Source organism: Trematomus bernacchii, unplaced genomic scaffold (assembly GCF_902827165.1).
Source record: "Trematomus bernacchii unplaced genomic scaffold, fTreBer1.1, whole genome shotgun sequence".
NCBI classification, from domain to species: domain Eukaryota; kingdom Metazoa; phylum Chordata; class Actinopteri; order Perciformes; family Nototheniidae; genus Trematomus; species Trematomus bernacchii.
In genome coordinates, this window is record NW_022987531.1 from 289,992 (window position 1) to 315,128 (window position 25,137).

The 25,137-nt window shown below is 42.2% G+C and overlaps 1 protein-coding gene across 1 annotated transcript; it reads right to left on the reverse strand.

The window, feature by feature from the left end:
* Positions 1-1,030: 1,030 nt before the first annotated feature.
* Positions 1,031-24,443, reverse strand: exo1 (exonuclease 1). Its single transcript, XM_034122432.1, has 14 exons — positions 24,371-24,443; positions 23,123-23,319; positions 22,791-22,910; positions 19,991-20,114; positions 18,861-18,998; positions 17,370-17,582; positions 16,456-16,643; positions 16,197-16,299; positions 15,908-16,121; positions 15,380-15,557; positions 10,527-11,064; positions 10,263-10,352; positions 4,970-5,160; positions 1,031-1,258 (listed from the first exon to the last, which is right to left on the reverse strand). The coding sequence occupies exons 2-14, from the start codon at positions 23,281-23,283 to the stop codon at positions 1,183-1,185; spliced, it is 2,334 nt and encodes a 777-aa protein (XP_033978323.1). The 5' UTR covers positions 23,284-23,319; positions 24,371-24,443; the 3' UTR covers positions 1,031-1,182.
* Between the last annotated feature and the right edge of the window lie 694 nt (positions 24,444-25,137).

The following is a 25,137-nucleotide window of genomic DNA, read 5'->3' on the forward strand; positions in this document are numbered from 1 at the left end:
TAACCAAAATTAACACTTTCACTATCTCCTATTTGCTCTAAATGTAGTGCTTGATGATGTTAATTGAACCACATATTTGCATGCACTTATTTTAACCTGCCTTGGATTCAAATGACAGTCAAAAGATTTAACTTAAGTGGTCATAAAGTCAAGTATGAGAAGCACTGTCTTATATCAGCTCATCATAAGAGTAAACAGGTTGAACTACTCATAGATAAGTGGGAGTCGACACATGGAGAGCATTTCTGGCAAATCAAAAGGCTAAAAAAGCATGCAAAAGCACACACTCAATCTGAGAGAACTAATTCTGTTCACCTCAACACTTCAAAACCTGTGCTAAAGCAAACAGGTGAAGGCACACTCCACATGCACAAGACATAGGAAGTCAGCAGTCTCATCGTCCTGGATCCTGAGTCCCGGATCCTGTATCCTGAGTCCTGGATCCTCTATCCTGAGTCCTGGACTTCGAGTCGTGGCTGAACCTATCACTGTGGTCCTGCCTGACTCATCATACTACTTCCCTGATGGCTCCCACAGGATTGTTGACATCCTCGTGGATTCTTCTTCTTATTATAGACACATGCATTTCCAGACATTTGGTCTACCTATGCTGTAAATGTATTATCTCTTCGATTTACACACGGCATCTATTGCACGTCTGTCCGTCCTGGGAGAGGGATCCCTCCTCTGTTGCTCTCCCAGAGGTTTCTCCCATGTTCCTTTAAACTGTGGGGTTTCTCTGGAAGTGTTTCCCTGTACGATGTGAGGGTCTAAGGACAGAGGGTGTCGTATTGTCATACTGATACTCTGTACAAACTGTGAAGTCCACTGAGACAAATGTAACATTTGTGATATTGGGCTATATAAATAAACATTGATTGATCGCCACATTCTTTAGCTCGCATGTGGGTAGGGCATTTTCAGTAAACACTAAAGTATGCATTGTACATTTTTACCAGGTGACATTCTTTGACTCTTGTGTTGAAGCAGGATTAGATAACAGCAAGAAGATGCACAATATACAATTGCATCAGATTACAGTTGCTTTATTTAAAACTATACATTCAAAACATAGGTTGATGAAAAATCATTAACATACACGGTATGATGATAAAAGATTCTCTTCCACACACTGCTCTTAGTAAAACACTCAAAGCTTCCTTTAGAAGCTGGGGGTAGAGTTCATGTCCAGCTGAGGTTGAGTTTGACAGGAGACATGGGCTCTCCTTTCTGACAGGCAGTCCTCTTCTGGCTATCTCTGGAAAACACAACAGGGGGGTTTCAGAGTTGTTGCATTATGAGCCATGTCACTGATAAGAGTTACTGAATCACAGTCAGGACGTTACAATTGTCAGCTTGGTTACATTTCTTGATATATCTAAGTTGGAGTGGGTCCAGCCTAACCTAACACCTTCCTCTCTCCTTCAGAGACAATGTTTTTAACAATGTTTTTAACAATGTGAATCGAGTTTATGCATCAGGGTGAAAAAACCTTCTAATGTGATGAATAGGTTGAACATGTTGAAAACACACCCACACTCTATTGGACTAAAGAGCTGATTAAAGGAAAGCAAGCGTCATGCTGCCAGGGGGTTTTCTCACAACCTGGCAAGCTAAAAGTGTTCTTATCACATTGGGGTGTATCAGTGGCATGCCATCAGAAAGGTACTAATCACTGTGTACACTCATGAGAAATATATGTATCCCTTGAAGCAACTGTTCATTTGGATGTTTTACAAATGCACATTCTGCAGCTCTTAAACTTTAAACCTGATGATGCAGATTTAAGTGACATACTCAAGAATGACATGACCTTTGACACTGTTAAGTAATGATGGATATGTGGACATCACTTTAGATTTTGTTCAAAATAAAGTAAAATATGTTGATTGAATATCATCTTTGATAATAACAGCATCCTAATAAATGGTCTAATCCATAGTGTAGTGTGTTGCCATTAATATTTTCCTACCTTGAATGTGTACTTTTTTTATTTTAATTTGTAAACATGTGCTTGCCCCTCATTTATGACTGTTTTGTTGTTTTTGTCTCATCTGTACCGTCCCTGTGCTGTAACAATGACTACTACATGTCCTCTCTGTGGGACAAAAGAAGGAACTTAGAACAAAGCATAACAACTCATTCTAAAGTGGTGACATTAGGGTTTGAAGGAATTACAGAGCATTTTATACACAAGTAAACATCACACTGATAAATAATATAGTGAAATATGAATGTATGCTACCTGAGATTTAAGGCTTATTTAAGAGCCAGTGTGGAGAAATAGTAAAACTCATGTAACCTTCTTTTATTTTGGATTTAATTAAATCTTTGAATATGACCCAGGAAATCAGTGGACCCACTCATGTAAAAGGCCACACTCTGGACCTAGTACTTTCTTCTGGTTTTAATGTTGAAAATGTGGATCTGTATGAGGCAAGTCTATGTGTATCTGACCATAAAGCCACTACTTTTAACTGCCTCCTCACAACATCTACCTCTGCCCGTGTCTTTAACATTAAAACATCAAAAACTTTTTTTTAAACGCCTCAGAAACCGCACTTATCAAAGTCACAAATGACCTTTTAATTGCAACAGATTCTGCCACATTTGAATCCTTTTAGATCTTAGCTCAGCATTCGATACAGTTGATCGTGTTATCCTATTAGATCGTCTTGAAAAATGGGTAGTCATCAGGGACACTGCTCTCAAATGGCTAAAATCCTATCTATCAGATCGAACATTTTCTGTTTCAATTGGGGATGCCGCCTCCACTGCAGCGTTCCCCAGGGTTCTATTCTTGGACCGTTATTATATCATACAAAAACACAATATTCTATATCACTGCTATGCGGATGATACACAAATATATTTCCCATGAAACTGCAGAGATAAAAGCAATGTGAACGAGCTGTTATCTTGTTTGGATGAAATAAAGTGCAGGATGGCCCATAATATTTCTCCAGTTAAATGACAATAAATCAGAAGTACTCATTTTTGGCCATCCTAAACCTACCCCTTCTCCGTAAATACATCTGGGCTCCCTGTCCTCAAACATAAAACCTGTAGACAGAAACCTTGGTGTGATGTTTGATAGGGACCTCTCTTTTAATCTGCAAATCACAAAAGTTATTCAATCGTGTTTTTATCAAGACGTTATCTCCCGGTCTGATTTGGAGACAGTCAGCCACGCTTTTATCTCTTCACGTCTCGATTACTGTAACTCCTTAAACTCTGGATTAGGCCAATAATCTATATTGCGCCTTCAACTTGTGCAAAATGCCGCAGCAAGATTTTTAACAAATCAGAAGTCTAGACCACATGACCCGTTTTAATCTCTCTTCATTGGCTACCTGTCTGTTCTGTCATTGATTTTAAGATTTTACTGATTACTTTTTAAGCTCTTAACGGTTTGGTTCCTGATTACCTCCCTGAATTGTTGTGCACGTACGAGCCATGTGCGCAGTCTCACATCCTGCTGGCTGTTCCCAAAGGCTAAAAATAAAAGGTGACGGAACGTTATCCTTCAGAGCTCCACAGCTCTGGAACTCCCTGCCCGAGAATCAGAGGCTGGCAGAACCAGTGACATCTTTTAAATCACTTCTTAAAACTCACCTTTTTATTAAAGCTTTGAACTAACGATGACACCACTCTGTTTTACTCAACATCCATGTTCTATTTGTTTTACTTTCTTTTTCTGTATTATTTCTGCTATTGTTGAAACGCTGTATATTTTATTAGCTGGGTTTAGGGAATTTTGACCGCATGCTTTGCTGCCGCCTGAACGGCCTGTTCTTTATCCATGTAAAGCACTTTGTGACTTTGTGCTGTATAAATAAAGTTATTATTATTATTAAAATAACAATGACAAACAGTACTCAGATTTCTGCTCAAAGATATACGTTGTGTCAAAGAAATGGCCTGTTTAGTCACTGTTTGGCATCATTTGCACTTTAACAGAAAATTATCAAAATATGAGATTACACAGATCTGTGCAGATCAGGCTTTTAAACCAGAATGTAGAATGAGAAGCAGAATACAATAACTAGGTTGCACTCAACAACAAACATAGGGTTGTTCACAGTCCGGTGCCCACAGATGACACGGTGCGTGGTGCAGAACCAAAGTTCACAAACACGGGTTCTACCTGGAAACTGCTGTTCTACTTAGGCAACATGTGCTGGAGGTAACAACAAGCTGATTGGCATGAGAGTCACTATGCTGAGCGAGATTTAAATGCAGAGCTTAAAGACACCGGACGAGTTCTGCTCTGCTACAACAGGATGAGAGGGTGTGTATAAGAAGAGGATGGTGTGCCTCGAACTAAAGCAAAACCGGACAAAACTAAAAAAATACTCCTCCTGATGCATGTTTTATTTTATATTATTGAATTTATAATTCTAATTCACAGCAAAAGAGATGCTTTTCAGTTGTATAGTCGATCTGTTGTCTTTTGGGTAGTGTTTGAAATGTTCCTCACTTTCAAATGAAAATACATCAGCAAAGTTACCAGAATGCAAAATGTTACATCAATCCTGAGCAAGTTCATTTGGCAGTCTTTGATACTTGCAACTGTGTTTGTTTACACTTCTCCGCTGTACAGAACTCACCAAACAACTGTGTACTGTTAAACCTCTCGTCTTAACTGAATAACAAAGCTGTTAATCACCAATATAGAAACTACTAAAGACAGTTTAGTTGGCCTCAGTTGAAACAGTCTGCCAGAAAAAACATTCTGATGTACGATGAGACATCCAGTTGGTATGGATGCCTCATGCAGCAATACGTCCATGGTATGCTATCAGATGACTGTTTAACATTTTTGTGTTTCCACTTCCATGTGTGCCATGACGATTCCTAGGCAACTTTGTTTTAAGACTAATTTTCCTAAATCATGTAAGACAGTGATTACACTCATATATTTAATATTGTATTTATTTACAAAGTAACTTGCGTAATTCTGTTTTACTTTTTGAAGCTGAAGTTCTTCCACAGGTTGCTGATGGTGGCCTGCACACCCGGGTTGTTCTCGTTATTGGAGGTGTTTTTCCCAGAACCCACAGGCTTTCTCCTCAGTCCACTGGCCCTGGCGGGGCCCAACGTCCGCGCCTTTGCAGCTGGACTTTGGCTGCTGGACTTTGGCCGCGATAGACCTGAAACCTGGAGGTAGAAAGACCAAGAGTGGAAGATAATATTAGAATATAGAGGGACATTAACACGAGGGATATTGAACCCCAAAAAAAACAGTTATCCAGGTAACAGAATCGAAGTAGCAAACACACCAAAAAAAAGAAGATCCGTCCTCATATCATCAGTCTACCATTTTAAAAACTAATATGGAGGAAAGGGGAGAGGCGGGTGCGGAGACAATTAACAATCAGGCCAACTGTAGAAAAGACCCTCTCAGCTGGAACAGAGGTTGCGGGTATAGCCAGGTATTCCTTCGCCAGGACACTGAGTTTTTTTGTATCGTTCTTTGTTTTTCCTCCACCACTGTAGTCGGTTTTGCTGTGGTGGCTCACTGAAATAGGGTTCTACTTCATTGTATTCTGGGTCTGCGGTGAAATAGTAATCCCCAAACGGGGTGGAACGATGCGGGTCTGCGGTCGTTGCTGCAGCTGGGCTGGTTCTCGCTGTCTGACCCTGGCTGCGCTGGTGCCCTCAGCCTGGAGCGCATGGTCAACAACGCCAGCAGCGGTATCATCGGCGGCTCGTCCTTATACATTTCGGACAGGTTTTCTCTGATCTCCGAGAAGAGAGGCTGCGCTACAAAACAGAGGTGTTTGTGTTGGGGATCCAGATATCTTAAATGGCATCTTCATATACATTAAATGAATCAACTTGGTAATATGTAATCTTCTTAGGCACACCTCCCATTAAAAAATTATATATATATATATATATATATATATATATATATATATAATTTTTTAATGGGAGGTATATACATAGGGACACTCCTCCTAATCATTGAATTCAGGTGTTTCATTTATGCGGCTTTCACACCAGCGCTTTTCCCATTCTAGCTCCGAGCTAGAGCTTTTCTGGTTCAGCTCCGGTTTCCCTTTTCAGCTCCCGCTTTGTTCACACCGCCCAGAGCCCGGCTGGTGCTGCCGCTGCTGCGTCATGACGTCACCGTTTACATCGCTGATTTGCTCCCCAACGGCGCTCACCACAACAACAACAACAACAACAACAACGGGGGACTGCGTCGGGTCGATGATCGTGTTGCTTTTAATCATACGAAGCCAGATTAAATTAAATAACGACTTCTCCAACCTTATACTTTTCTCCAGAGTGCCGTGGTTCATTGTTTATTAATGTGTTTCAGCGGCATTTACCGACCGCTGCAGTGCTGCTGCTCTTCCACAGGAGTTTATTCTCCCGTTAGCTCCGGGTTAGCTCACACGGCTCTAAAGTATTCACTGTCTGACTGTCACACAAGCAGCTGATACATATCCCCAGTTCCCCTTAAGTGAATGTGTGTCAGTCTGAATTGACGCTGTTTGGCATCACAACGCTGTTATGAAAGTTTCTCTGGTATAACATGGGTGATGTTAGCATAGCAACCGAAGCTAAACTGACTACTTGCTATTGCTATCCTATTGTGGCATAAGCCGTTTTATACAGGGCACATTTTACCGGCGTATTTTTCATTATGATTCTACTTGTGATAGTCGGACATGACAACCTGTGCAGCCCATGTATTGATTCCATCCGATAGCTGATAATACAAAACAAAACGTCTGCCTGCTCTCCACAATGATCAATAACAGCGAACGGATGGTCAAAGTAAGGTACAAATAAACAGAATCACACGAAGCCTGGTTAGTGTTGCCTGACTAGGTAGGTCCTACCTGACAGACCGTAGCTTCTCGGTACAGCTAGGTGCCTTCTCCTCTGCCAAAGCCCCTCTTACCTGTGGGGTTCCCCAAGGCTCGATTCTGGGCCCCATCCTTTTTCTACTGTACATACTGCCCCTAGGTTCAATTCTCACAAAACATAATATTCCCTTCCACTGCTACGCCGACGATGTACAGATATATCTGCCTCTCAAAGCAAATGTCAAACACTCACTACAGCAGTTGATGGACTGCTTAACAGAGATAAAATCCTGGCTGAGCAAAAACGTTCTCAACCTCAACGAGAGCAAGACTGAGGTCATCGTTTTTGGACCCCAACCTCCAGCCTCTCCGGTTGATATTCTGGGCTCTCTCAAAAAAAACATCCTCCCCTCGGTCATGAACCTTGGAGTGACCTTCACTAGCACTTTTAAATTCGACAAGCAGGTCAGCACTGTAGTCAAATCCTGCTTATTTTAAATAAGACTATTGGCCAAAACCAAGTCGTATTTATCTTTTAATGACTTAGAAAGGGTTATTAACGCCTTTGTAACCTCAAGACTGGACTATTGTAACGCTCTGTATGTGGGTATGGACCAGGCCTCAATTAAACGCCTGCAGCTAGTTCAAAACGCAGCTGCACGTTTGCTGACTGGCCACAAAAAGCGTGACCTCATCACCCCAATTCTGGCCTCATTACACTGGCTTCCAGTTCGGTTCAGAATTGATTTTAAAATCCTTTTATTTGTTTTTAAAGCACTAAATGGGCTGGCTCCGGCCTATATAGCTGAACTCCTCCAGCGCTACACCCCAGCCAGAGCTTTAAGGTCTGCTGACCAGCTGCTGCTGGTAGTGCCCAAGACCAGGCTTAAAACCCGAGGGCACCGAGCCTTCGCAGCAGCTGGCCCTAGGCTCTGGAACACTCTGCCCCTCCTTGTGAGGTCGGCCCAGACCCTAGGGGTTTTTAAATCTACACTAAAAACACACTTCTTCTCTCTGGCCTTCTAGTTAGAGCGGAGCACGACTCCTGACTTTTCCTTGTGTTTTATTTTTATATATATCTGTTGTAATTTATTGTCTTTTACTGTGATTGTAGTAATGTGTTTTTATTACATGTACAGCACTTTGGCTCGACCAAAAATCGCTTTTAAATGTGCTTTATAAATAAAACTTGATTTGATTTGATTTGATTTGACTTTATAAAGTGTGTTTTTTTTTATAAGTGTGTGGTTGCCTTCTAGTCACTTTGCTCAGCGCTACTGCTTGTAGGCAGGCATGACGAGACTCTTCAGTCGACCCATGTTCAGGGGAGGTGGGTTTAGTTTCCTGCACGCCTCAACGTAACCCCTAGATTCCACCGGGTCCGTCTGCGCCGTGGTTTTGGTCCGGCCTCCTCCGGCGTCATACCCTACCAGGCGCGTTTCAGAAGCATTTCAGAAGCGGAGCGTCTTGCCTGCCGGTTCGCAGTTTTTGTTGATTTGGGCATATTTCCTGGACAGGCTACGTTGTACAGACAAAGTTAATAATAACTGTAATATCCCAGTTATAAACGACATGAATCAAAGATGTGTTGCTGTATTTTAGTGGTAAAAAAATGCATTCATCATCATCATTATTCTATATATATATAATTTACACAGTGCCTGTAAACCAGAGGAGAACGCTGGCATTTCTCCTCCTACTTGAAAGACTACGGAGGGATAGGGTCTGCAAAATGTGTGTGTGTGTGTATATATATATATATATATATATATATATATATATATATATATATGCTATATATGCTCTCACCGTTCCACTTCCTGCCTGCCCGACCTTACGTTACGGCTGCGCCGCGTCAAAAATAGGATTCATCCTAATTTTAGAGGAGCCCTGCGCCGAGGCGCTTCTGGGAAGCTTCTGGGACGCTTCTGAGCCGTAACGCGCCGCGTGTGGTGGAATAGCACCCATTGACTAGAGTGGCCGCGATCGCCGTGAGCACCGCGGCGCAGCCGTAACGCGGCCGTAACGCGCCCGTAACGCGCCGCAGACGGACCCGGTAGAATCTAGGGGTGAGAGAGACGTAAGCGACGCCGCCTCTTAGCTCCGGAGTCTTGCTTCTAGACCGACAATTTTTTGGAGCTGGAAACTAACCGGATTCTGGAGCTAAGAGGCGGCGCCGCTGCGGTGTGAAGAGGAAAAACCGGTACTTTTCAGGCTCTAGCCCCGAGCCGGCCCTGAAAACGCGTTGGTGTGAAAGGGGCATCAGTCCCATTGCCACAAGTGTATACAATCAAGCACCTAGCCATGCAGTCTGCCTTTACAAACATTTGTGAAGGAATGAGCTCACTGAATTTGAACGTGGTACTGTAATAGGATGCCACCGTTGCAACAAGTCAGTTCGTGAAATGTCTTCTCTCCTAGATATTCCACGATCAACTGTAAGTGGTATTATTGCAAAGTGGAAACTCTAAGGAACCACAGCAACTCATAAAGCTACAGAGCGCGGGGGGGGGGGGGGTGCTGAGGAGCATAGTGCGTAAAAGTGGCCAAAGCTCTGCTGACTCAATAACTGCAGAGTTCCAGCTCTAATATCAGACCAAACTGTGGGAGCTCCATGGGTTTTCATGTCCGAGCAGCTGCATCAAGCCTTACATCACCAAGCGTCGGATGGAGGGGTGCCGCCACTGGACTCTGGAGCAGCAGAAACGTGTTCTGTGGAGTAAAGAGTCACGCTTCTCTATCTGTCCTCTGATGGACGAGTCTGGGTTTGGTGAATGCCAGGAGAAAGTTACCTTCTTTTTCTTAATGCTTCATCTTACCAGTCATTTTGGACAATTCTATGCTTCCGAATTTGTGGAAACAGTGTGGGGAAGGCCCTTTTCTGTTCCAGCATGACTGTGCCCCACAAAGCAAGGTCCATGAATGCATGGTTAGATGAGTTTGGTGTGAAAGAACTTGACTGGCCCGCACAGAGCCCTGACCCCTACCCCATTGAACACCTTTGGGATGAACTAGAACGGAGAGCCAGCCTCTCGTCCCACATCAGTGTCTGACCTCAGAAATACTCTTCTGGATGAATGGGCAAAAAATCCCACAGACAGACTCCAAAATCTTGTAGAAAGCCTTCCCAGAAGAGTGGACGCTGTTATAGCTGCAAAGGGGGACCAACTTCATATTAATGCCTAAGAGTTTGGAATGGGATGTCATAAAAGCTCCTGTAGGTGTAATGTGTAGGTGGCCCAATACTTTTGTCCATATAGGGTATATATATTTAATTAAATACACATTTTCATAACTCCTAATCGAATACCAGACTCATTTAGAATATTCGAATAATCATTCCCATCCCTAAAAAACACATTGTTAAACTGCTATGAGAAGTGAACTTGATTGACATTATCAGTTTGTTATTGTAACGTCATTACCAGCAAATCCTACCTTTGGTCTGAGCATGTCAGGTCTCTTATCTGCTTCTGCTGAGTGGGCGGGACTTTGCTCTGACTCAGAATCTTTACTTGAGTTGATTTCCTGAGGAAGCAAATGAAAGACGCATAAGAAGACAAAGTGATGCTACACGAATAGCTTTCTGCACACCCACTCATGAGCCATGAAACTCTGCTGATGATGAATGTGTGAAGGCTGACCCAACCACAAGCACTGCATAAACATTTCAAAAGGAAGTGGAAATGTGTATGAACGTACAGCTTCCTCCTGGTAGGAGGAGGAGAGGTTGCAGGTGAGGACTTCCTCTTTGTGGCAGGAAGTGGGGTGAGGCTGGGACTGGCTAAAGTAGGCGCTGTCTTGAGAAGGGGGTGAATCCGGGAGGTCCTCCTTTTCCTCTGGGTCTGGGTCAGTGGGAGAAGGAGGAGGGAGTGACGTGTCTCCAGAGGATCTGTGTGTCTTTGTAGACGAAGAAGAACTCTCCTTCTTGTAGTGAAACTGCTGCAGGGCGGCCAGGCCTGCAGAAGACTGAGGTGTTTTCTGATCAGCAGAACATGAGCTGCCAGACCAGCGGAACAGCTTGAGTCCCTGACTGGCTGAACTGGGAGATGTGGTGCTAGGCGATGGAGGTGGGCTGGGGGTGTCAACTGACGGAATGTCAGGATCGTCGCTGTCATTGGTCTGGTTGTTTGGAGAACTGTCCTGATTCACAGCTGTGGGCTCCACATCCTGAGGCAGATCCTCCCGAGCAGACTCCTTCATGCTGACACTGGCTGCTGAGCTACAACTGCTGAAGAATCTACACAGAATAAACACAACCCCATCAGGACATTAGATTGCAGTTATAAATGTGGGCACAAGAATACATCTTTTGATTAATAGGTGGGTGAAATAAAACATCCTAATTGTAAAAATAAATAAAAAAACAATAAGAAGAGGCCCCGTTCTGCTTTTGGGGTTTTCCCTTCCCTGTAATGTTTTAGTGCATGTAAATGGTCTGCAAAGGCAAACATCCCTGAGTTCCCTCCAGAGGGAGTTTCTCTCCCACACACCTCCTGCCTGAAACACCTCCATTGGACTCCTTCGTTTACTTCCAGAAAATAGTGACATCACTACGTAACACTCAGGCTTCTATTGGCTAGAGCTCCAACACATTGTACAAGGGGCGGGATATCTCTAAGCTAACCAATCACAACAGAGCCGGCCAGCTAACCAATCAGAGCAGACTGGGCTCTGGTTTCAGACAGAGGGTGAAAAGAGGTGCTGCAGCACAGACAGTATGAGAAACATAAAGAGCTATTTGAACATTAAAGCATGGAGACATGAGTAGAGACACTACATACTGATATACACCTGAACATCAGCAGGAGAGGACTCTTTAAAGTAGAGACACTACATACTGATATACACCTGAACATCAGCAGGAGAGCACTCTTTAAAGTAGAGACACTACATACTGATATACACCTGAACATCAGCAGGAGAGGACTCTTTAAAGTAGAGACACTACATACTGATATACACCTGAACATCAGCAGGAGAGGACTCTTTAAAGTAGAGGCACTACATACTGATATACACCTGAACATCAGCAGGAGAGGACTCTTTAAAGTAGAGACACTACATACTGATATACACCTGAACATCAGCAGGAGAGCACTCTTTAAAGTAGAGACACTACATACTGATATACACCTGAACATCAGCAGGAGAGAACTCTTTAAAGTAGAGACACTACATACTGATATACACCTGAACATCAGCAGGAGAGGACTCTTTAAAGTAGAGACACTACATACTGATATACACCTGAACATCAGCAGGAGAGCACTCTTTAAAGTAGAGACACTACATACTGATATACACCTGAACATCAGCAGGAGAGGACTCTTTAAAGTAGAGACACTACATACTGATATACACCTGAACATCAGCAGGAGAGCACTCTTTAAAGTAGAGACACTACATACTGATATACACCTGAACATCAGCAGGAGAGGACTCTTTAAAGTAGAGACACTACATACTGATATACACCTGAACATCAGCAGGAGAGCACTCTTTAAAGTAGAGACACTACATACTGATATACACCTGAACATCAGCAGGAGAGGACTCTTTAAAGTAGATACACTACATACTGATATACACCTGAACATCAGCAGGAGAGGACTCTTTAAAGTAGAGACACTACATACTGATATACACCTGAACATCAGCAGGAGATGACTCTTTAAAGTAGAGACACTACATACTGATATACACCTGAACATCAGCAGGAGAGGACTCTTTAAAGTAGAGACACTACATACTGATATACACCTGAACATCAGCAGGAGAGGACTCTTTAAAGTAGAGACACTACATACTGATATACACCTGAACATCAGCAGGAGAGGACTCTTTAAAGTAGAGACACTACATACTGATATACACCTGAACATCAGCAGGAGAGGACTCTTTAAAGTAGAGACACTACATACTGATATACACCTGAACATCAGCAGGAGAGGACTCTTTAAAGTAGAGACACTACATACTGATATACACCTGAACATCAGCAGGAGAGGACTCTTTAAAGTAGAGGCACTACATACTGATATACACCTGAACATCAGCAGGAGAGCACTCTTTAAAGTAAAGACACTACATACTGATATACACCTGAACATCAGCAGGAGAGGACTCTTTAAAGTAGAGACACTACATACTGATATACACCTGAACATCAGCAGGAGAGGACTCTTTAAAGTAGAGACACTATATACTGATATACACCTGAACATCAGCAGGAGAGCACTCTTTAAAGTAGAGACACTACATACTGATATACACCTGAACATCAGCAGGAGAGGACTCTTTAAAGTAGAGACACTACATACTGATATACACCTGAACATCAGCAGGAGAGGACTCTTTAAAGTAGAGACACTACATACTGATATACACCTGAACATCAGCAGGAGAGGACTCTTTAAAGTAGAGACACTACATACTGATATACACCTGAACATCAGCAGGAGAGGACTCTTTAAAGTAGAGACACTACATACTGATATACACCTGAACATCAGCAGGAGAGGACTCTTTAAAGTAGAGACACTACATACTGATATACACCTGAACATCAGCAGGAGAGCACTCTTTAAAGTAAAGACACTACATACTGATATACACCTGAACATCAGCAGGAGAGGACTCTTTAAAGTAGAGACACTACATACTGATATACACCTGAACATCAGCAGGAGAGGACTCTTTAAAGTAGAGACACTATATACTGATATACACCTGAACATCAGCAGGAGAGCACTCTTTAAAGTAGAGACACTACATACTGATATACACCTGAACATCAGCAGGAGAGGACTCTTTAAAGTAGAGACACTACATACTGATATACACCTGAACATCAGCAGGAGAGCACTCTTTAAAGTAGAGACACTACATACTGATATACACCTGAACATCAGCAGGAGAGGACTCTTTAAAGTAGAGACACTACATACTGATATACACCTGAACATCAGCAGGAGAGGACTCTTTAAAGTAGAGATGCTGCATACTGATATACACCTGAACATCAGCAGGAGAGGACTCTTTAAAGTAGAGACACTACATACTGATATACACCTGATCATCAGCAGGAGAGGACTCTTTAAAGTAGAGACACTACATACTGATATACACCTGAACATCAGCAGGAGAGGACTCTTTAAAGTAGAGACACTACATACTGATATACACCTGAACATCAGCAGGAGAGCACTCTTTAAAGTAGAGACACTACATACTGATATACACCTGAACATCAGCAGGAGAGGACTCTTTAAAGTAGAGACACTACATACTGATATACACCTGAACATCAGCAGGAGAGCACTCTTTAAAGTAAAGACACTACATACTGATATACACCTGAACATCAGCAGGAGAGGACTCTTTAAAGTAGAGACACTACATACTGATATACACCTGAACATCAGCAGGAGAGGACTCTTTAAAGTAGAGACACTATATACTGATATACACCTGAACATCAGCAGGAGAGCACTCTTTAAAGTAGAGACACTACATACTGATATACACCTGAACATCAGCAGGAGAGGACTCTTTAAAGTAGAGACACTACATACTGATATACACCTGAACATCAGCAGGAGAGCACTCTTTAAAGTAGAGACACTACATACTGATATACACCTGAACATCAGCAGGAGAGGACTCTTTAAAGTAGAGACACTACATACTGATATACACCTGAACATCAGCAGGAGAGGACTCTTTAAAGTAGAGATGCTGCATACTGATATACACCTGAACATCAGCAGGAGAGGACTCTTTAAAGTAGAGACACTACATACTGATATACACCTGATCATCAGCAGGAGAGGACTCTTTAAAGTAGAGACACTACATACTGATATACACCTGAACATCAGCAGGAGAGGACTCTTTAAAGTAGAGACACTACATACTGATATACACCTGAACATCAGCAGGAGAGCACTCTTTAAAGTAGAGACACTACATACTGATATACACCTGAACATCAGCAGGAGAGGACTCTTTAAAGTAGAGACACTACATACTGATATACACCTGAACATGATCATAAGACAAATACTTCAAGACAAACACTTCAAACCCTGGATGTGTGTATAATGTGCCACTAGATGCGTGTCAATACAACAGTGGTGTGCAACAGTACATGGGACTGCCGCTCGCCAGTGCTAACATCAACAGCCATGATATCTAAATTGAAAAAAACGATTCATTTAGAATGGATCATGTGTTGTGCAGTTGTGCACCAGGCCATTGTTCTCTGCTCCTTGCTCTCAGCAGCAACACCACACAGGGCTGCACCATGATTCTTTTCCCCCCTCTCTTTGGACATTTCTCTGATTGCTGCATGTCTGATGGGCTGGGCTGAAAGTTAGGCACTGCCCGGGTTTGGACTTGATGTATGCAGATTGAAAAACACAATTGCCTTTTTGACTTGTTTTTGGTGTATTTACACCCTTCCTTTCATATGGACAAGCACTATTTTGTAGCAACCCAATCACCCAAAACACTTTAAAATGCAAGATGTAAAGGGGCCTCCATTATGTCACCTGCTGCATGTGGCCTGGCCGTCCTCCTCAGGCTCCTGGTTCCTCCTCTGCAGCAGGGTGGCGAATCGGTTGCGGGGCCTGGTTATTGTTGGCTTCTCTGGAAGCTGGTCTGACCTGGATCTCTTCTGAGTGGGGGACGAGTATTGCTGCAGCACATCCTGGTCCGATACACTAGAGTCTTTAAGGGGTACAGTACAGTGAACATGTCATAATAGGCTTCACACTGCTGCTTTAATTTGTTTTGCTCTATTATCTTGGTTCTGCTGTTTTCTGCCACAGAGATTCCGTTTACTTAACAAATACATTAATCGCAGACACATTCTTTTTGAAGGATTGGATATAGATATTTATTTATCTAAGGACTCTCAGAAGCATTGTCAGTACATTGTTCCACAGCTTGCAGTGATCATCATCTATCATAACTATTATTCAGATTGTTGTGCAGTAGTGTGTGTACTGGGAGGTTTAAATGGGTGCAGTGTGTTAAAGGATATGCAGCAAACTGCACATCACACGTTAACAGCTCACCTTCTCTGGGTCTCTTCACCTGCAGCTCTCTGCAGGGAAGCCTCAGACCGACCAGGCTGACGACTCTTTCCTTCCCCCTGGTGGAGGACGGCCTGTCTGGGGAGGCAGCAGGCCGGGGCGGGGCAACACATGCTGCCTTTAGGCCTCCACTCCAGATACTGGGCCCAGTGGGGGCTGCTGAGCTGTTCCAGCTGCGACTGCGGGGTTTAGAAAGCTAAAAAAGGGACATTTGCTGAGTTATTCTATACGAAATATGACACTTATTTCAAAAGAACAGCTGATCTGGTACCTGCTGAATGGGTTTGTCTGGGCTGAAGTCGTCTATCCTCTCCAAGGTGTTGATGTCAAGGTTTCCCAGGGCCATCTGCGAGCCTTTGTCATCTCCTAGATTACTGAGTTCATCATCATCAAGGAATGGATAGTGTGCAAGTGAATGAGAGTTACTTACAATTCCACATTTCTAAATAAAATAGAACAGCTGGACACTGTATCATTTCCACTATTTACAGTGGTAATTTGGTTAGGAGCGATTCATGACGGTAGGATACAGTCCAGCGTAGCTGAGGGTGGCCGGGTCCATGTGCTCTGGGTACGGGTTGAGGGGAATCACCTTCCTCTTGACAGGATCAAACACCAGCTGGTAGAGGAAGGTGTTGTTGGCTCTGATGAATCCCTCAATGTATTCTTCTGGGACGGTGATGTTCATCTTCAGGTACTGACCCAACTTCCTGATCACCTGAAGGGAACAAGAGCTCACAATAAAATGTCTGCCACTGCACCCAGTTACATGGTTTGACTGACGCAAAACCTTTTGTGCTACTGTGCAACTACTGACTCACTTTCTTTGTTCTTTAGTACTTTTGACGAATATTTGAATAATTAAAAAACTGGAATTGTGTAGAGAACTTTCTATTTTTTACAGTTTACATTTTATCGATTACCTTCAATATAAATATTGTGAAACCATATGCCTTAAAAAAAAAGTAAAACCTTTATATTGTGCAAGTGTTTTGTGTCCTATATATATATATATATATTTATAACATATAAGTTAGATTACAAGAACAAATCAACAACATTTAGAAAGAACAAATGAAATAAGAGGAAATATGTTGTTGTATCTCTTCCTGCATGAAGGGAGTTGTGTAAACTACTAATATTTCCAAGGTCAATAAATACATGTAATGCCACATTCGTTAAGGGGAATCATTTATACGAGTTATACAAATCTACTTAAAGAATACCTACCTTTAACAATACCAAATATTTTAATAAAGCAATAAGTTGGTTTAATTCAACTTTATGTTATTTAGTATCGCTTTAAATCTGTTGGACCTAGGATGCCATTTTTTTCATAAGCCGTTGGAAGATTGTATCCACTTTTAATCAATAGACTTAAACTTAGAAGCAGGTTTGGTGTGCAGCCATCCATGCTGACCTGTCCTTGTTTAAAGTGAGGTACCTTGAGGATATCTGGGTCTTTGGCCAGTCGGAGCAGCTTGCAGGCCTTGCCCAGGCCGATGCCATGTAAGGAGGCCAGATAGTCGCACCCAGAGAGGATGCACATGTGGCGAAACTTCTCCTCGGTGAACACATTCCCAAGAGAGCGGCAGCGGCCCATGTTGTCCTGGTCGATCTCCAGGCCATTGCCCTGCTTGTCCATTTTGAGGATCACCTGCATGATGTGAAAGTGATTTAGAAGCGGATGGCATTGTTTGTTTGTTTGTAGCCTTTATTTAACCAGGTGAAAGCCCCTTGAGATCAAAAGATCTCTTTTTCAAGGGTGACCTGCAGCACATTGGTTACACATGTAACATAAAACCAACAGAACAATAAGGACGACATGCAACATAACAGGGTACAGTTTACAAACTCTATTCACATAGGCATAGTGTGAGCAGAGTATCTGAGGCTATTTCTTAAAAGGTTCTTTTTGCTTCTTTCTAATGCATGGTTTGTTGCAAACAGGATGAACACTGAAGCCAACGCCCTTCTGATATCATCTGTGCTGGTTGGCCAACTGAATTGATCTTACACAAAGTAAGCATAGGAAATCTTATCTGCCATGCAGAATTGAAACTGGTTTGAATGATGAAAATAGGCAAAATACCAGTGCTCTTATCTCAATAAAACCAGCACAGCCCTGTTCTCTACATCTCGCTTTATTTATGCAGGCTAACGAGTCAATATAGGCTCAAATAACCTGCTTATTCTCATTCAGCCTGTTATGAAAACACAACCTCACTAATATATCTTAAAAGCAGCTTTAAAGCCTATGTTAAGTGTATTTCATTTTGCTCACAATATCCTAAACTACATTTAGTTAGATTCTCTTTTGTTGACAAACTTTTGGTTAGAAAGAAATGTACACGCAGAAGTCTTTGTTATACGAGTCATTTTTTGCTGTTCCTACATAACACATTTGAGAAGTGTTTAGGAAGCCTCTGGTTATTCTGGATGCTCTGAAAATATCTCTTAGGCCCACCATTGTTAACCTTTTTCCAACTCAACAATTCCAGGTAGCTCATACTCCTGCATTTGAGTAGATTTCATGCAATTGGCGGACCGAGTCCTCCTCTTTGAAGCTGTCTTGGACCTGTTGTTTTGTTTTGTTTCGCACCAGAGAATGGTTACTGCATTCACAACTTCTCAAACAAACCACAAACCACATCATGAGTTGAACTACACCAGGGTTTGGTTTGGGTATGTGGTCCACAGTTAGAAGTCTGGGGAATGATCCAGCAGAATGACAATTAGTCTGGTCTTTTAGATATGAATACAATTCCACATGAATTGAAAACCAGCTTCAAAGAACAAAACAAAGGCCAGGCTCATGTTAAATCGTCAACATAATCTGGATCATTCTAATCCACATACCAACCAAGGGGCTTTCCTTTTGAGCATCTACATACTTATGCAGCTGGAAATGCACCCTGGGTCTTGTACTCCTTACCTTCTTGCAGCCGAATGCCAGCAGGTCAGAGTCCTCTGTGATGACAGCCTGGGCCAAGCCATTCTTGGTAAGGTAAGCTAACTGAGCATCAGCTTCATATGGAGCCACCAAACAGTCCACTCCTCTCGCCCTTGCAACCTGGTTGAAAAAAAAATGTCATACATCACTTCCCCAACATGGAGCAACAACATGCTGTATGTGACCACAAAGAAGAAACCAAAGCATGCATTTGTGGGGTACAAAAGGCCACATTTGGTGAAGGTCTTATTTTAAGATTATACTTATTGAAGGCCATGTGTCACAAATTGATTTAAAAAAAAGAAAAGAAAAGAAAATCAATTGAAATGGATACTTGTGAAGAGATATTACAGATTCTAGTTTACTGTCTTTATAATCTACTCTATATTTTTGCAACTTTTACTTGTTTTGTATACTTTTGGTTGGTCCATTCTTTTTCAGGGGGATTTCTTTCAAAGCGTTCCTTTTCTCCACCTCTATTCATGAATCTTTTTCAGTGTACTCTTATGAGCTTGTATGTTATTGCCATGTTTGAATAGACTGCATGTTTCACAACTCAGAGAGTCTGCTATGATGTACTTGTAACCCGTTTGCCCCCTCCCCTATTGTTGCTACATGTTCTGTTAACATTGACTTGTTCAAATGGATAAATATTTAATATGTGAAGTTTAGAGCATTAAGAACTGTCATATAGTGCTTGTGGTATATTTAGTTCATACCATTATTGTGTACCGATATACAAGTTTTATAAACACTCAACATTATTACGGACTGACTTCTTGATCTTGGATTATATGAAGTAAGAATCAACCAATCAGGCCAGAAGTGGCTTGCATGTTTGTCAGACTCACATAACCAATGCAGACCAAGCTTTATAGCATTTTGTCTACATTTTAGCTACAAACATCAAAAAGATGTTATTTAATCCTCTGCATGGGAAATGTCAGTTTAGCTGGCCCACACTAAACTCCTCAGTCTACAATATATTTTTACAATATAAAAAAAGACAAACTCTTAAAAAATGCGAGGAGACTCTGAACCACTTCAGTGGGCAGCCCCAGAGTAAGACACTCATATAAGTATGTTATATAGGAGAGATAGGAAGTCCTCACCTTAATAAGGTTATGAGCCATTGGGGGGGTGATGTTCACACAGCGAGTGAAACAGTCCCTGGCTTCAGACAGTTTGCCTTCACGTAGCAGCTGCCGGCCTTTCTGAAGGTTGCTTTCTCTGCGCCTAAAGGGGAAAAGAAAGGAACTGAATAAATATTGGAACGCTTTACACTAAATCTCTTTAGCACAATACATTGTCAGTGTTAAAGGTCCCATGTCATACTTTTCCGGTTATCACCCGTCCCCTTGTGTTATGAAGGTTTTTCTGCATGTAAACGGTCTGCAGAGTTACAAACCCTCAAAGTACACCCTGTAGCGAGTAAAACTCTAACACAGAAAAGACCTGTCTATGCTGCCCCAGAACGCCTCGTTGGAGATTTCTCTTTTTCCATTGTTTTCTTCCTGGGTACAGTGACGTGCCCATACCCAAATGGACCAATCCGCGGACTTCCTCACACACACACACTCAATCTTTTCTCAGCTGCAGCTCCGCCGATTTCTCCTCCCTGAGACGGCAGGACGCGGCGAGGCTGGGAGTTTGTGTGTGAGCACACACACAAACTCCCAGCCAGGCTGCGGGTGTGTGTGTGTGTTCGGGCTGGGCTTCGCTGTGTCTCGCTGACGGCCACTGGGCTCATAGGGAGGGGGGGGCAGGAGCTCCAACAAGCCGTTTAGGACAGAGAGTGAATACACATACTATACAGAGATGCTGCATGAGAAACCAATGTGATTTTGGAACATTGAACAATGTAAATCTATTCTAGTAGACCTCAACAATGGAATTATGATCAGTAGAAATGGCCATGACATGGGACCTTTAAAAGCACACTTCAGATCTGTTGATCAAAACAGGTTCTTCATAAGGGTTGGAAACCCAAATAAGAGAGTCCATAAACACATCAGTCTCTACTTTTGCTTATGTACTATTAGCGAAAGCAGAGACTGATGTCTTTGTAGCTGACAAGGGGCTAAATAAGGGGACTCAATGTCATAACACCACAAATTAGCTGTCTTTAGCTAAGCGGTGGTGACGTGAAGTCATGTGACTGTGTTGTAGTTCCTAAGCCTCACGTTAACTTTTTACATCTAGCGATTGCATTTACACTATAACAAATATTTGAAAAGGGATGTTTATATGTGGAGATTATTCTGCTGAACAAAACAACGATCCAAATCAAAACTAACTAAAGAAAGTTGATTATTCCTAAAACTTAAGGCTATGTTTCTGGACAAATTCAACGACATAAATAAAAATAAAAGGCAACTGTCTGGAGGGAGTGATTGTGTGGCACCACTGTAAGCAAAGACACAAGTAGGACAGCCAGATAGAGCTCAGCTTCCTTGTTAAAGATAACAATGAGGTGTAGGACCTTGATGTTCAACTATTTGTTTGCGGGGGGTTGTTTGGTCTCATCTGTCGACAGGTCGGTACATTCCGCTCTGCACCTTCACACATAAACAATGTTGCTCTGTTGCTATTGTGGAATGCATTCCTTCTAATAAACCAAGCTTTGTTTGAGCGTGTTTGTTAGCAGGTATGCATACCACTGTATTATTGTGTTTGAAACAGGCCCTCAGTTATTCTCTGTTATGTTTCCGTTATAGTCACATTTCTTTTCTTTCATACAGGGTTCTCTGTTCATGGTGCAATTCTGCTGTAGCTCCTTTCCCAACTTTAGCTTCAGTATATGTTATTAGTTTTTAAGCAGATAAGCATACTCCACGACTGCCAGTTTGTAGCTGCTCACAGTAAATACACAGATAAGCAACATTATCTACAGGATGACAAGTGAAGATTGTAAAATGACCGCGTTGTTTGACTTGACATTGTTTTTGCGTCTTAAACTGCATGGATGGTGACTGGTTAGCTCAGAGTGAATCATTAGCTGTTAGCTCCAGATACCTGGTCAAGCCATGTCACCTAAGGAGGCTAAGCCATGGCTGACTTCCCAACACCTCAGCCTGTGAACCATGACGTCACTGGGCCTGGGCAACTGCAACACAGGCCTGCTTTCTACCTCTTCTTCTCCTTCTCCTTTCTCTCTCTGTACTGCAGTCTGTACCTTTGCCAGAGCTTGCCTGAAAGCGTGCAGTTAGCCATCTCTGCTAACGCATTGTACAACAATTCTGTGTAAGCAAAAGCTATTTTTGGTTAAACTGAAATGAGAATGGCTGGTCCACCTTAACATAGCCTGAGCCTTATAGTAGCCAACTTCAAGGCTAACCTTTTCGTATCTCTCCATCTCTAACCTATTCCTGTGTGTCACATTCTCTGATCACCGAACTCTGCTTCCAACGAGATGTGCCTTTGCCAGAGCTTGCCTGAAAGCATGCAGTTATCCATCAGTGCTCATGCACAGTACAAAAGTGATGTGCATGCAGCAGCTAGACTTCACAACAATGGGGGCAACAAGCAGTTAGCAACAAGCTAACTCTAGGAACATAATCTAGGGAGCTACCGGCTCCAAAAATAGCAACAACATATTACAATACAAAAAGAGTTTAACTGGTGTAAATGATCATCAATATTTGAATTTGATTGTAGGGGGTGAATAGTTTTGTGGAGAAAACCGCCCCCTTTAAGGTAAGACAGCTCACACCCATACTGTGTGTTTATGACTGTTGAAAATGTGTGATCAGTTTGACGTGCGCTTAGTTCCAGTTTGGGACATGGGGACGACCTCTGATGAGGAGAGAAGCCGACTGATGGCTTTACTAGGACTTGTGAGGTCGCAGACAATAATATGCATGTGTCATGTACCCAGCCATACACTTATGAACGATAAAGGTTAATACTCACTCTCTTCTAGCCTTTTCCACCTCTCGCTTTGACGGCAGATTGCGTCCATCAAACACCAAAACTGGTTTGACACCGAAGTTCAACAGCATGTCCACAAATTTCATGCAGTACCACACATACCTAGAATTGGATAAATACAAATTATGATATCAGTTCTAAACATTGAACCATTCTAACAATATTACTCATTAATAGAAAAAAAGAGGATATAGATAATATAGAAAAATAAAATAATTGGGTAATAACAGACCCACTAACCGTTAGAAAGAAAATATTTACCTAGCTATGAACACTTTCCTTTTCATTTCAGCTAGAATAATAAAAATGCTTACTGGTCAGTTGGTTCTCCTTTAGCGAGCTTCTCAGCACAAGAAAAGGCTCCTTTGTGCAGCCAACAGTATGTGTCCACTGCCACGGTCTGGCCTTTGTATTTTTTCACGCTGATAGGCTCTCCAGCATCTTTGATGAACTGCAGCAGGCCAGAGATCCCCATATTCAGCTGGTGATTTCAGCCACGCTGATTCTGAAACTGTAGAACAGTCAGAAATACTGATAGAACTGTTCGAAATTGAGCTATATTCACGACAAAAAACAGCTGCATACGGGAGTTTTCACACATGCCAAGTATGTGGACATTGTAGATGTGCTGCCTAGTGGTGCTGGCCATCTAGGCCCTTGGGTGACCTTTGCTGTCCAGCACTTCAGCTTTAGGACTGGAAGTATCAGTGGAGAGATGATAGGCAATAAAGAGAGAGAGGACAAAGGACATGCAACCTCATTTGCTCTTGAATCTAAGCAACATGTGCAGTCCACTGAAGACAGAGCTACTAACAGATTACAACTCCTGATCTATTGTTTTTTTTCCTGACAGAGACAGATTCGGTCTATTGTTTCACTCAAAGGGAAACGATTAGTTATGTATAGTTATTATTAGTTATTTTGTAAAACGGATACTTCATTTGCCCATTGCAGCCCTTTAACCGCATCCCGCCCAGCTTTAATGTATAGTAAACCCAGTTCCCTCATCTGAGGATTAACCCTAGCAAAGTAACGTAGCTGCCGTTCATCAAAGACAAGAGGGCTAAAGCTAGCAAACACAAACAACAGAGAATTGAGTTCTGAAAATTGAGTTTTCAGGTTACAAAATACCTACCTCCCAGGAACGTATGTGCGAAGAATTTAGCATAACGCCTCAAAAAGTATAAATACCATTTGTGTAACAAGACCTTTGTATGTTTGTTAGTAAGCAAGCGAACGTTACATTGGAAGTGTACGTTTACAAGTAACGTAGGAAAGTGACATCCTTTCTTTTGAGTTCAGTGTACTAGTTCCTGCTCTTACATCATTAGCTATTATGACAACATGACTTGAAAGGACTCTTCAGTATTTTCAGGTTCAGTTAGTGTCTTGATGAGTTGATCATATATAACCTTACGAAGTATCCTAACTGAACACAGTAGACAGTCTCAACGGTGCCTGAAACCTCTGTCCGTGTGAACTGTAAGCAGTCAAAGATGACACACATTGACCTAGACAACATGCAAAAGCAAGGAATGTAATGAAGTAAATGAAAAACTTACTTATTTTAGTTATTTTTAATCAAAACATTCAGGCAGCTTGGAACGGCAGAAACTGGAGCGAGTTTGGTTTTAGCGGCAAAAGAAGGATTTCCGTACATGAGCTGCTGCAATTGGCCGGATGGACCGAGAGGGAGGGATCAACGGAAGAAAAGGTGCGTTCCAAAACTGAACCGCTTCATCCGGCTACTCACGTTAACATGTTTATGTAGGCTAGTTACTAAAGACCTGTTTCTTGGTTACATTCTACAAGTCTCACACTAGCTGTTTCTCTCTGTTCATGACCTGATGGAGATAAAATAACATGGCCTTATGTGCAACCTTTAGCATGTAATGTTAGAGCTAGTGATCTCACCCTCGTCTTGTCGTCTATATATAAAATGCGGTACACTGGTGAATATATCAAGCATGCAAATGAGCATGGCGCTCGCAAGAGGAAGATGACGTCCAAAACAACAACTGTCTGATATTTTAATGATTTCTCAGGCGAACGCCTGGATGGACAATAATCATCAGAGGTGGACAAATTAATTAGATATATTGTACTTAAGGGCTGATTCAGAACGCCGCTGCTCGAGTCCTCACTGACACTAAGAAAGTGGATCACATCACTCCTGTTCTGAAGTCTTTACACTGGCTTCCTGTGTGTCAAAGAATAGATTTCAAAATACTGCTGCTGGTTTATAAAGCACTGAATGGTTTAGGCCCAAAATACATTTCTGACCTACTGCTAAATTATGAACCATCCAGATCTCTCAGGTCTTCAGGGA